At 36.2% G+C, this 13,728-nt stretch overlaps 1 protein-coding gene across 5 annotated transcripts in view; it reads right to left on the minus strand.

Moving 5' to 3' along the window:
- The window catches only part of RNF111 (ring finger protein 111), a 91,774-nt gene that overhangs the window by 20,372 nt on the left and 57,674 nt on the right, over positions 1 to 13,728 (minus strand). For all 5 annotated transcript variants that reach the window (XM_077747897.1, XM_077747888.1, XM_077747885.1 and 2 more), the window contains exons 3-5: positions 13,164 to 13,290; positions 9,695 to 9,858; positions 6,657 to 6,851 (exon numbers count right to left, since the gene is read on the minus strand). In XM_077747897.1, the coding sequence (XP_077604023.1) occupies positions 6,657 to 6,851; positions 9,695 to 9,858; positions 13,164 to 13,290 (486 nt within the window). The remainder of the gene's footprint in view (positions 1 to 6,656; positions 6,852 to 9,694; positions 9,859 to 13,163; positions 13,291 to 13,728) is intronic.

Raw genomic sequence — 13,728 nt, forward strand, 5'->3', positions numbered from 1 at the left:
TTTAAACACGGAAAGAGATCATCTTTTCCTAGGTCATAACAAATGATTAAAGTGAATTTAAAACATTCTAGGTGGCTCAGTTGGTTAGGTGTCCGACTCCTGATTTCGGCTCAAGCATGATCTGAGTTCATGGGATCAAGGTCCAAGTCGAGCCTCTATGCTAATGGCATGGAGTCTGCTTGGGATTCTTGCTCTCCCTCACCCTCTGCTCGTCCCCACCCCCACACACTCTCTCAACATAAATAAATGAGCTTGCATGATTGTTTTAGGAAAAGATTATAATATAATCCTGACTATGCTCTCTGCCACATGCCCAGAGTTATTTTGAAGGTATGCTCTTCCATGCCAGAAGAGCTGCAGAAATGCCCTGAGAAAGTCTACCCCAGGGCTTCAAACTCATCTAAAAAACAGCACTCTTTCCTCAAGCTACATATTATGTGGAAACTATGTAAAATAGATAAAAATGGAGATAAAAATTTTTACTTGAGATAAAAATTTTTACTTAAAATATAAAAATCAGAAGAGAGGGGAGTCTAGAGCCCTGTCCTTCCCTACCACAAACATCACCCTCCTCCCTTCCCAGCCTGACTCCTGAGCCACCTCCTCAGAACCCTTAGGCTTCTGGAGGACCACTGTTCTGGCCGTACTTCTAGAGTAACCCATACCAGGGATACCCTGCTCCGATTTGGCCAATAGAACCTAGCAAATCTCTTCTGGGCCAATGTACCAATTTGGAATCTTCTATTTACTCACTAACAATACAAAAATCCAACCCAAACTGGCTAAAATGATAAAGGGAATTTACAGGCTCACAAAAATCAATCTGGGTGGAATGCTGCCGGCTCTGGTTGATGCGTCTGATTGCAGCAAACCTCCCTGTAATTCTCCTGGGTCTGCCCTCTCATACACGTCTCATCCTGCCTTTCCTGATTCTCTTCTGGGCAAGGTCTGTGATCCAAACCCTGTTAGGCAGTATCTCCATTCCAAATCTCTGTACATTGTTTTTTTTTCTAAGCTCCTGGTATCTGGGCTAATTTCTTGTACTCTATTGTTAAGGTTTTTAATCTTGGAACTGTAATTCAGGAATCTGTGAACTTGGCTAGGAAAAAAAATTACAATTTTTTTTTTTTTTTGCCTCCCAGAATTAGCACTACTTCGTTAGCAATCAGTTGAGAGGTTAAACATTACAAATAATTTGTAACCAAAAAAAGAAAAAAAGAAAAGTCGACAAGGTACTTTCTTTCTTACGTTTATTTATTCTGAGAGAGAGAGAGAGAGAAAGGGAGAATGTGAACAGGAGGAAGAAGGGCAGAGAGGGAGAGAGAGAATCTCAAGCAGGCTCTGCACTGAAGCAAAGAGCCCAACATGTGGCTCGATCCCATGAACAGTGAGATGGTGACCTGAGCTGAAATCAAGAGTTGGACATTCAACCAACTGAGCTACTCAGGCGCCCCATGTGTTTACTTTTAAAACATAAATTACAGCAGATTCAAAGTCAGTTCCATAATTATGTCACTCTTATTCAATTGTATTCTGATTTTTTTAAATTAATTTTTTTAATGTTTTATTTATTTCTGAGAGCGAGAGACAGCATAAGCAGGGGAGTGTCAGAGAGAGAGGGAGATACAGAATTCGAAACAGGCTCCAGACTCTGAAGCAGCTGTCAGCACAGAGCCTGACGCGGGGCTCGAACAGATGAACCGTGAGATCATGACCTGAGTCGAAGTTGGACGCCCAACTGACTGAGCCACCCAGGTGCCCCTGCATTCCAATTTTCTTATATGACCTGGACAAAGTTACAACCAGCTTATCAGGAACAGACCATGATCAAGAGTCTATCTTTGGTCTGCTGAATCAAACATTAATTATTTTCTATATGGTATAATATTTGTAGCAATAACTATTACAGTAGCTTTACTTATGGCAACATTTTAAGGGTTTTATCTCAGCTCCCATGCCAAAATATTGTACAAATGATTATCATTTATTATGTTACTTTATAAAAAAAAAGATCAAATCCTCTGGAACACTAAATCCATTCAGTAAGTAGACAAAATCACCTTCCAATTCAGATGCTTTTAATTTTACAAATCCAGTTATATGCAACTCTAAAATTTAGGAGGAGTATGTAATCAGAGCAAAAGATCTGTAGACTAGTAAGGCTGTGAGTGAAGTGACAGGATATTTATTCATTCCGAAAGAACTAGCCCTCTGTCTTCAAATATTTCTAATGTAAAAATCAGAGTGAGAGAAGAGGAAGCATAATGACTATAATATATTTACAGCTGAACACATATTTAAAGGGTCATATCACCAACAGTTCAGTCTCCAAAAGAAAACTGACCTTATGGTCTGACTTTTTAGGGCACAGTTTCCTTCCCATTAAATTAATGATCTATTTTCTTATAGTGGACAGCCTCTCTGTTGCACAAACAGGCTAGGAATCCTAAGCAAAGGCAACTGAATCTCTCTTGTTTGAGAATTACTCACCAAGGAAAACTCCCATACATTAGAAGTGAAATATAAAGATCTGATTCAACAAATAAGACACTTCCTTTTTATTAAAATCAGCCCACAGAGCGTCCTTTAAAATGGGTCAATAACACACAATAACCAGAGAAATTAATTCCACAGCCCAGTAATCACCGGTTAAAGTATTTTCTTGTAATTCTAGCAGGAATACTGAGATATATTCATATATTTATTCATTCATTTGGCAAGTCTTACACATAATAATGGCATGGTAAAGGATCTACAAAAGGCACTGGAAAATAGAATCGTGAAAATGAAAGTCTGGCCTTTAAAATAACTTGTCCTATTGTCTGCCTCTGTTATATTATCTCTAGCAACTAGAAACAGGCCTGCACAATGCAGGTGCTCAATAAGTCCTTGCTAAACATAAGTTAACGTCACAAGGGAAAAGAGGCATGATGGAGCTATCTGCCAAGAAGAGAAAAACGTCATCTGTAGTCCTCAAGGAGATCACCATCAAGTATGGAAACAATGTAAGATTTAAATCAATAGCATTATAACAGCAAAATGGGTTCTAATAAAGCACAGAGCAATGTTGCCCCCCAGGAAACATGGCTACACCTGAGGACATTTTTGGTTATCACAACTGGAAGGGAAGTGGTACTACTGGTATTTAGCTGGCAGAGGCCAAAAATGCTGCTCAATACCCTACAATGCATAAGAAAGCTTCTCCCCCTCCCCCCCGAACTGTGCAACACGAAGACAGCAATGTTAAGATTCAGAAATCCTGGCAGAAAGGAAGAGTATGGGCTCCAAACCAGGCTTCCTAGGTTTGAATTCTTCTTGCTCCACTATCATATAACCATAGGCAAGTAACTTCACCTGTAAAATAAGAAGAATCTGCCTCGTAAGTTATTAAAAAAATCAAAGTTAATATAGATAAATCATGGACCAATATTATGAGCTCAACAGATGTTAGCTATTATTATCCACTAGAACATTAGTTCTGTTAGGGCAAAGAATTTATGTTTTGTTCCCAGTGCCTAGGACAGTGCCTAATTCGTAGTGCATAATGAATCAACATTTGAATAAATGAATATATAAGATATCATGCATGCGCAAAACAAGAACACATGGAAAAGTCAGACAGATGAGATGCCTGGGCATGCTGAGTGTGAGGTGACTGCAGAATGGTCCACAGGAGATGTCCAATAGGCACCTGGATATAAAAGTTTAAAACAAGGAGAGGGCTCTGGAAACACAAAATGGAAGGTCACTGGCATACTGCATGTAGTAGTTGAAAACATGTGCAGTTATGAGTGGGCCAGTAGAAAGGATACAAATAGGGACCTGGGACAAAACAGAGATGAAAAGATTACTGCCAGATTTTTTAACATCATATTTGTTTTAACAAAAGTGAGAAGCAAGTTAAAGGAAGGAGTTTAAGCTATAGAAGATCCTTTTAAGTGCACACAGACTTAACACAACGTACACAGGAATACTAAGGTAACAGAACCAATAAGGATGCTGAAGACATAAAGAAGACAACTGTTAAAGCAAGGTCAAGGACACAGGAAGGGACAAGAGGCAGATGATGAATAAAGGGACTAGAAGCGATAGGAAAGAGTTAAAAGACCAGGAATTAGAAGAAAAGGATAGTTATAAAAGTTTTCATGGGAGGGTTGGAAGTTATGAATGCTCAAGAACCTTCATTTACTTTTTATTTTTCCCTGGGGAAATCACAGTCTTGAGAATGAGGAAACTGTGGAACAGCCACTGAGAAGAAGGACAGGGAATTAACTGAGAGATATCACCCTATGGCAACTTATTACCAAAAGCCCAAGATTAGTACCACAAATTTATGAGGCACCAATCTGCTTTATTCTATGATTTTCACCAGCCCCATCTAAAAACCTGGGTAGGAGTAAAAGTTAGATGGCTTGAATGATTCAAAGTTAGAAATATGCAAGAAGGTACAATCTAAGGAAATGAAGAAATATGCAAGAAGGTGCAAACTAAGGAAATGCTTAAAAACTTAGCAGGAAATGAAGGCAGCAGAACTTAGTGCCCCTCATGTAGTCTGAATATCTGTATGTACTTCTCTCAGATTTACAGAGGAACAATTTGGCCTGGAACAAGGTTCTCCTAGTCTAGAGAAATACAACACAAATAGGTCTATCCCAAAAGGTAATCATCAATACAGGTAAAGTAGCATCATGAGAAAACCATTCAGGTAGTAATGTCATCACTATCTTAGATATAAAATGTGAAATCTGAGCAACAAGAGTCTTAAAAAATAAATAGATAGAGATAAAAGCTTTGAGGCGGAACTGAAATAAAGTGACTGTGTCACAGAAAATCTAGACAAGAAAGAAGAGTACATAAAGCTACAAGGAGAAAGGAGTGAATGAGCAAAATTCAAATCTGTGCCTCAAAGATTATTATTGACTTTAAAAGTATTTAACTTACAGATTTCTACATTTCTGAAATGGGGAGAATAATACTAACAACAAAAAAGTTTTTAAGGAGTAAATGAAAATATATAAAATAATACAGAAGATATTCAGTAGAGTACTCAGGAAAGAGTATACACTCAATAAATGAAATAAAAATTAGCCCATTCCATTTCTGCCTCCATTTTTTTTTTCAAAGAATATAGTATTTACAAGATATTTCTGAGAAACCTCCTTGGATTCTGGTTTCTACTCTCAATTTCCCACAGAAAGGAGACCTAATCCAGTCACAAGCAGATTTCCTAATCTATTCAATGTAATTTATGAGGATATTGTAAAAGGAATAAGATACTATATTAAAACTTAAAAATAGGGGCACCTGGGTGGCTCAGTAGGTTAAGCATCCAACTTCATCTCAGGTCATGATTTCACAGTTTTGTGAGTTTGAGCCCCACATTGAACTCTGCTGACAGCTCAGAGTCTGGAGCCTCCTTGGGATCCAGTGTCTCCCTCTCTGGCCCTCCCCGACTTGCACTCTCTCAAAAATAAACATTAAAAAAATTTTTTTATAAAAAAATAAAAGTAAAAAATGACAGAAAGCATGAGGTGGTTTCATTATTAATGCTGATAGAGTCAATCTATGAGATAACAGGTTCTATAATACCGCTGTTAGTGAATGGTTAGCAAATTCCTATCTCTGTGCCATTGTCCAGGAGAGAAAGGCCAGCTTAATGCTCAGTTAAACATCTCATAGGAGAAAGAATCAGAGATATCATTGCTAACTGAAACATAATAATCTGATGTAAGAGCTGAAAACACTTAAGACACAGGAGAATATCTTTGTCACCCTGGGTTAGGAAATGGTTTCTTAGATATGACACCAAAAGAACAAACAAAAAAAAGGAAAGTGAGAAAATGAACATCATGCTTTTTAAAAAAAACCCATCCTCATTTTCAATTCTTTTGGGGACATACTTGGGAGTGGGATTGTAGGTCATATGATAACTATGGTTTAACTTTTTGAGGAACTGCCAAAGCGTTTTCCAAGGCAGCTGCACCATTTTACATTCCAATTCGTCTTTGTTCTTGTCAACACTGGATATTTTCTAATTTCCTGTTCTTTGGTTTTATTATTTTTTTAACTAACAGACATCCTGATGAGGATAAAGTAATACTTCACTGTGGTTTGGATTTGCATTTCTCTAATAATAATTACAATGTTTTCATGTCCTTCTTGATTAACTGTGCATCTTCTTTGGAAAAATACCTATGCAAATTCTCTGCCCACTTTTAAACTGGGGTTATCTGTCTTTTTATTGTTGAGCTGTGTAAGCTCTTTATATATTCTAGATACTAGATCCTTATCAAATATACGATTTTCAAGTATTTTTCTTCCATTCTGTAGGCTCTCAAAACACTTTCTAGATAATGTTTTGATATACAAAAGTTTTAAATTTTGACAAAGTTCAATTTACCTATTTTTTCTTTTGTTGCTCTTATTTTTGGTAAGCCATTTCATTCTCACTGATCTCTTTCAGTTGAGCTATGACACTTTGGTAATATATAGCACACAAACTCATATGAAATCATAGTCTAATTCTAAAGTGATTATTTTGCTCACATAGGATTTATTCTACAAATATGCTCTTACTAACATAGCTAAAATCTTGAAAACAATAATTTTCCTAACAAAAGTAAAGAAAAGCAGTGCTCCCCCACTTTATTACATACCTCCTATAGAAGTACCAGTCATACTATTGCTTGTAAGAGTAGGTGAAGTCTCTGACACTGGGGGGGGTTGGCTACCAGTGACAGCTGAAGCAGTATCAGAGGCCTGCTCAGAGGTAGATGGATTTGGATTGTTAATGGAAGTGCTTGTGGTTTGTGATTCCATTCTTGCAGAAGTGGTTGGTACTACAGTAGGTTCTGCAAAATACAAAATATTTATTTAGCATTTCAAAATAAATCAGGTAATGGGTTATACTTTAATTCACGGTAAAATTTTTATAATTATTAAAACTAACTTTAAAAGTTTTCATAAAGCTAGTGTGCAACATTAAAATGATGTTATTAAAATAAAATATCTGCATTTAAAAAATCAACATATATATTCTTTTTTTTTTTTTAAATATTTTTATTTATTTCTAGGAGAGAGAGAGAGAGACAGCGTGAGCAGGGGAGGGTCAGAGAGAGAGGGAGACACAGACTCCGAAATAGGCTCCAGGCTCTGAGCTGGCAGTCAGCACAGAGCCCAACGCGGGGCTCGAACCCACGAACCGCGAGATCATGACCTAAGCGAAAGTCGGACGCTTAACCGACTAAGCCACCCAGGCGCCCCAACATATATACATATTCTAACATGCAGGTGATTATCACAGTTTTTTGGATAACAATTATGTAAATTTTCTGATCTGTCACAAAGATGAAAATGAGAAAAGGAAAGTAAAAGCCCCTTGACTATTTTCATACACTTTGTCATAGGCTGTCAGAACACTATTAAAAATTACACATTCTCTGGTACAGAATGGATTCGAGAGTCAGGCTGCTTATTAGATAAGCAATTCTGATCTCACCACTGACACTACAATCATGGATAAGTTACCCAAGCACTCTCCATTTCCTCATCCGTAGAACTGGGAAAGTACAGAATTTGCTTCACACAACTACCATGAGGATGAACTAAGGTCACATAATAAAGCACTCTGTATAATGGTTTATATATAGTAACTACTTAAACATTAACTATGATTTTTAACACTGTGTTAATCTCTTTTTTACATGCGTTTTTCAAAAATTTTTTTTGCAAATACTGATAATCATCAGTGCTTTCTATTAAAAATGAAAACTTTTGGGGCACCTGGGCGGCTTAGTCGGTTAAGCGTCCAACTTTGGCTCAGGTCATGATCTCATGGTTCATGGGTTTGAGCCCCGCATAGGGCTCTATGCTGACAGCCAATTCAGAGCCTGGAGACTGTTTAGGATTCTGTGTCTCCCTCTCTCTCTAACCCTCCCCTGCTCACGCGGTCTCTCTCTCTCTCTCTCTCAGAAATAAAACATTAAAAAAACTTTAAAAATTAAAACTTTTGTAGAAAGCAAAAGAAATTTCAGGCAGACCTTAACGTATGTACAAGTTATATTTCAGACTGACTGGAAAACAGTTGTTTAAAAAGTGAAAATAAGTCTGTCCAAAGCACAGTCACAACAATTAGATCATAGAAAGGACTCTCTTACTGTGATACAGAATGAGCAGATAAATTTTTCTATGTAATGCAGTGTGCGGAGCTGATCCTTGAAACACAAATAGTACCTGCTGATCTACATGGGACACTGTACTCTGGATGCTTAAACAAATATATTTGCTTATACGTAAAAAGGGGAGGAAGGAACCTCTGTTTATTTGCAAATGTTATATCTCATCTCTCAACCGTAGCAGTACTGACAGTTTGGGCTGGGTAATTCTTTGCTAGGGATGGGAGTCAGGGTATGAGCATGGCTGTCCTGTGCCTTGTAGGATGTTTAGTGACAACCTGGGCCTCAACCCATTAGATGTTAGCAGTACTCTCCCCCAACTGTAAGAACCAAAAATGTCTGTAGATATTGCCAAATATTTTCAGGGGCACAAAATGGTCACCACGTAAGAACCATTGGTCAACTGATATACTTAATATTTTGGACTTTCAATAAGATAGATGTCTTCCATTAAGAGAAACTAGTAGGGAGAAGACGGCATCTACTGATCACTGGAATACTTATAACCTAGTGAAAGTATTCTGGTTGAACTAACTTCACTGGGTTAAAAGACTACTCTGTCACCTTTTCCTATTTACTGGCTGGCAGATATCACAGGGGAAAACATACACAGTGTCCAACATAGTAATCCTAATTTAATTTAATTTAACTGAGTAATCTTTAATGAATCCCTAATATATTAATCAGTCTTACAAATAATTTACAGCATTTCAAATTAAAATCTGAGACATGGTTGAATGAAATGCAGACAGGAGGAGTAAATTACCTCTTTATAAACATCTTAATTCAAAGTAGTGATACACTGCAAGCTGTGATCACCCAGGCTGCAAATAATCCATACAAGAGCTGACTGCACGAGGCCTCTCTTTCTACCTGCCTTATGTATCCTGCCTCCAAATGACAGCTCACAAATTCATATAAGGCTTATCATCTTCCTTCAAGGAAATTATGATTGACCATTTCCTTCTAAGATGGAAGTAGTACCCTGAAAGTAATTCTCACTATGTTGGAAAATCTACACATAAATATTCACATATTCATACAGGCTACCACTTTCCTTGACCTCCGTTTTCCAATTTTAGCATTCTTTTCTTTGTTGCTTGGATGCAGTTGTAAGCTGAAAGAAAATACTACAGCTGAGCACCACAAAGGTACCAGTAATATTAGAGAATAATGTAATTTTTACAGTAATTCTGACATTTCAAAGAACTAGTATTAACTATGTAAATTCAAAATTATGCTTTTCTGTTGTATTTAAAAAGTGTCATTTCTAAAAACTTTTTTTAATGTTTTTTTAAAAAAAAATAACTACTGAGCAACAAAACAATAGAAAGAATTTTAGGCATAATTTACAAACTGAGGTAATTATATCAAATGGAAAATAAGATTAGGATATCCAACAACTTTCCTGTAGTTTAATAGTATCACCAGGAAACAGCAGTAGGAGTTTCATTTAGGAGTTTCAAAGGAGATTTTATCAGTTCTCTTCGTAATTCTATACTGCTACTAATCCAACTTACCATCTTCATCAACAGTAAGGTCCACAACTTCTGCTGCATTTTGCCTCAAGGGCTGTATGACAGTAGAGATCCTACTGCGGTTCCGTGGCTCCTGTGGCCGACTTGTATGAGAATTTGAACCTTGGCTCCAATGAGATCTGGAGTGTCCAAGAGTTGAACGAGACCTTAAATAACATCAATATTAAATTAGTAAATATAAAAAATGAACACAAATTTTAGTTCCCAAGAAATCATAAGCCTTTCTTACGAAATACGTTGTGAAGGAGGCGCCTGGGTGGCTCAGTTGGTTAAACATCTGACTTCAACTCAGGTCATGATCTCAGGGTTCGTGGGTTTGAGCCCCACGTCGGGTTCTGTGCTGACAGCTAGCTCAGAGCCTGGAGCCTGTTTCGGATTCTGTGTCTCCCTCTCTCTGACCCTCCCCTGCTCATGGTCTCTCTCAGAAATAAATAAAACATTAAAAAAAATTAAAACAAAACAAAACAAAAAAATATGTTGTGAAGTTGTAAACTTTCTTCTCCAAGGAAATAACGGTAATAGAATTAAAAATTATCACTAGCACAATGCCTGGCATTCAATAAAACATTTGCTGAATGAAATGTTAAAAAATGTTCACCTACCAACTGACCTGAGAATATATGAATGATATGTAAGACCAATCACTGGTATAAAATACAGGATTCTGTTTCAAAAATGCTGCTCTCGTTTCAATGGTTATTTTGAATATTCACTAGGTTGTAATTTGGTATTCACATTTTATTTAATACCTAAAAACTATTCACCACAGGTAAAGTAACAAAAACATCAGCACCTTTAATATTAAATTACATCCACACAATCCTGTATGTGGAGTCCAGATTAAATTTGCAAAACATGTCTTTGAAAGTCCTAAACCAAGATAAGTTTCTGGTACTGTCCTAAAAAAGATTGAATATAAAAAAAAAAAAATTCTTTTAAAGACTGAAGACACCAGAGACTTCCTATTCCTAGGATTAGGACAGATAAGGATACAGACAGCTAGTTTACTGTTTGGTAGTCATAAGAAACACCACTTGTTTGAGCCACTTTATGCTTTTATTTATTTTTTAATGTTTATTTTTGAGAGACAGAGAACGAGTACAGCAGGGGAGGGACAGAGAAAGAGAGGGAGACAGAATGTCAAGCAGGCTTCAGGCTCTGAGCTGTCAGCACAGAACCCAACACAGGGCTCGAACCCACGAACTGTGAGATCATGACCTGAGCTGAAGTCAGACACTTAACTGACTAAGCCACCCAAGCAGCTCCACTATATGCTTTTAAAGCACATAATCAAAACCCTCAACACCTAACGCTGTTGTCATCTTTTATTATGTGTGTGGTTTTGTATACCACTAAATTATCTACAAGTATTTAAAAAAATGTTTAAGGACTCAGTGTAATAATCTGAACTGAGGGTTCAGAGGGACATTATTCAGGATTCAGGAGAAAAATAATTGTTTTAGAAAGGTGGGGCTTATGAGTTGGTTTTTCCTTTTGCCCAAACTGAATGTAAAAGTGCTTAAAAGCTTATTGTTAGGGGCGTCTGGCTGGCTCAGTTAGGAAGAACATGAAATTCTTGATTTTGGGATTGTGAGTTTAACTCCCACGTAAGGTATAGAGATTACTGGGAAAAAAAAAAATCTTCAAGAAAAAAAAAAGAAGCTTATTGTTAGCATGTATGGAAAGGGTGAACCAGATCCATTAATATGGAAGTCATCAGGGATGTAAACTTGACCACTCAGAAAAGAACTGGGATGAAAATGAATTCTAGACCCTAAGAATTTAGGAAGAGGCTCAAATTTTAAAATGACATTCTCAAGTAAACAGGAGTATAATGGTGAATTCCTGAGACATAGCAAANATGTCTCAGGATGAAATGGTTTTGGATGAAAAGAGAGATCACTATTTAAAATTCTTGAGAAAGCAAGAATCTGCAATGAGACTAAATAGTCTTTATTATTTCTAGGAAGCTTTTAATAACTGCAGAAAATTTCCAGGTCCACTTTGCAGTTTCTGAAACCTTCAAATATTATACTAAAAACCTGATGTATAAGGAAGAGGGGGCTGAACCCACAACCCTGAGATCAAGCATCTCATGCTCTACCGAATGAGCCAGCCAGGAGCCCCTGGATGCATTCTCACAAAGAAAAGGCCAAAAGCCAGCTGAACAGTGACAAAGTTAATATCACATGTATCAATAAGGAAAATAAATATGGGTCATGAGCACTGTATGTCTTTTTCAAGACCATGGTCCATTACACTGTAAATGCATCTGCTTGAACATTAAGCACCTCCACAATATGAAAGGTCTCCCGTACCACAAAGATAGGTCCTTCATTTCAGCAATCCTTGTAGCTCATAAAAACTGAGTAGTGTTGTACCAAGCACTAAACACAATCACAGGGAAACTGTGGTACCTACCATGTAGTATCTATTTTCCTCAGAGTCTAGGAAAATCATTTAAAACTTAAACAGATACATTACAGAGTGCTCTCTTCCATGCCTTCAGAAGTAGTACGCCAGTGGGAAAGTACAAATAGAGAAGTATGTTCTAAGTATGTTTGTAACATGCTTCCAAAATAAAAAAAAATTTAAATAAATAACAATGCAAATTAAAACACAAGGAGCAAATGCATTTCTAAATTCTTTCCAACACAAAAATTAAGGTTCATCCATAGATTAGTTTGGAATATCCAATGGAGTAAAGGAACATTTTACTGCTTCTCTTACCAATATTTATAATCATCTGAAGCACAAGATGAATAGTGTTAGGGTTTCTTTTTTATTTTCTTTCATTTTTCTTTTTGGTCAAAGTAATTCACAAAAGGGCAATATCATTTCCAGTTATTTATCAAGAAATGAGAAATTTGCATTCATTTTTTAGTTCAGTTCTTAGATGAAATTACTGAGTGAAGGACCAAAAAAATACTTTAAATATGTTTTATACTAGGTTGCCCTAATAGCACAAATTTCACTGGTATCAATGAGATCCTGAAACAAATACATTATAACAAAAAGGAATACATGAATATCAATACGTTTTAATATTTTTCCAATAGTTTTAATTTTAGCACCATTCCTAATACTTGTTTTATTTATATCTAAAATTCAAAGAAGGCATGAACTCTGAATCATAAAACAAACTAAATTTTGTAAAACACTAACTAAAATTACTGTTTATCTGCAGCAATAATTCTTAACTCTCGCTGTACACTACAGTGCCCTTCTGCTGGGCTGGGATACGATCCAAGGAACAAGTTTATCTTTACTTCATTATCTTCCCAGGTGAGCCTAATGCAACCTGGTTTGAAAACCACTAATCTGGTATATGCTCAAACAAGGTTACAAAAAAGAAAAAAAAAATAGTAAAAGAATCCAAATATCTGCAGCACAAATGCTTAAATATGTAAATTTAAAACTTCACATACACCACTAGGAATTAAAATCATACCGATAGCTTTCTCCAACTGTTACAATCTCCACCTCACTGTCAGTTGAGGTAACATTAATTTCTTCATTGGCAGTGACCTGGGGAGTGGAGGAAGCTTCTATCACCACAACATCTTCATCAATACTTCCTGGAAACAGAAAGGAAAAATGTTTTAAACTGACAGACAAAAATTTTTACTTTGACTTTGAAGGCTATGAAATTCATTATAAAAGTAAAAATCCTCGCTGTCAAATAGTTTTTAAAAAAAAAAACAGAGCTAAATATACATAGTGAACACCATACTTACTCTCTTAATCTGTGCATCTTCATATGTTTATTTCCTCTTTTATGATTTGTTTGTTCTTTACAACTTTTAGTGATTTCCATATTAATTTGTATGACCTTATTGAGAAATATTAATCCTGTAATATCTAAAGGGATTAAGATCTTATCTAAGATATTCACATTATATAACAACTCTTTAATATCTAAAATATAGTATATTTACTGTTTTAACCAAAATAGTTTTTATTTATGAGATATGTATTCTTTTAAGAAATACAAAGTAGCTGGTTTTTTAACTTGC

The sequence above is a fragment of the Crocuta crocuta genome, unplaced genomic scaffold (assembly GCF_008692635.1).
Source record: "Crocuta crocuta isolate KB4526 unplaced genomic scaffold, BGI_CrCroc_1.0 scaffold130, whole genome shotgun sequence".
Classification (NCBI taxonomy): domain Eukaryota; kingdom Metazoa; phylum Chordata; class Mammalia; order Carnivora; family Hyaenidae; genus Crocuta; species Crocuta crocuta.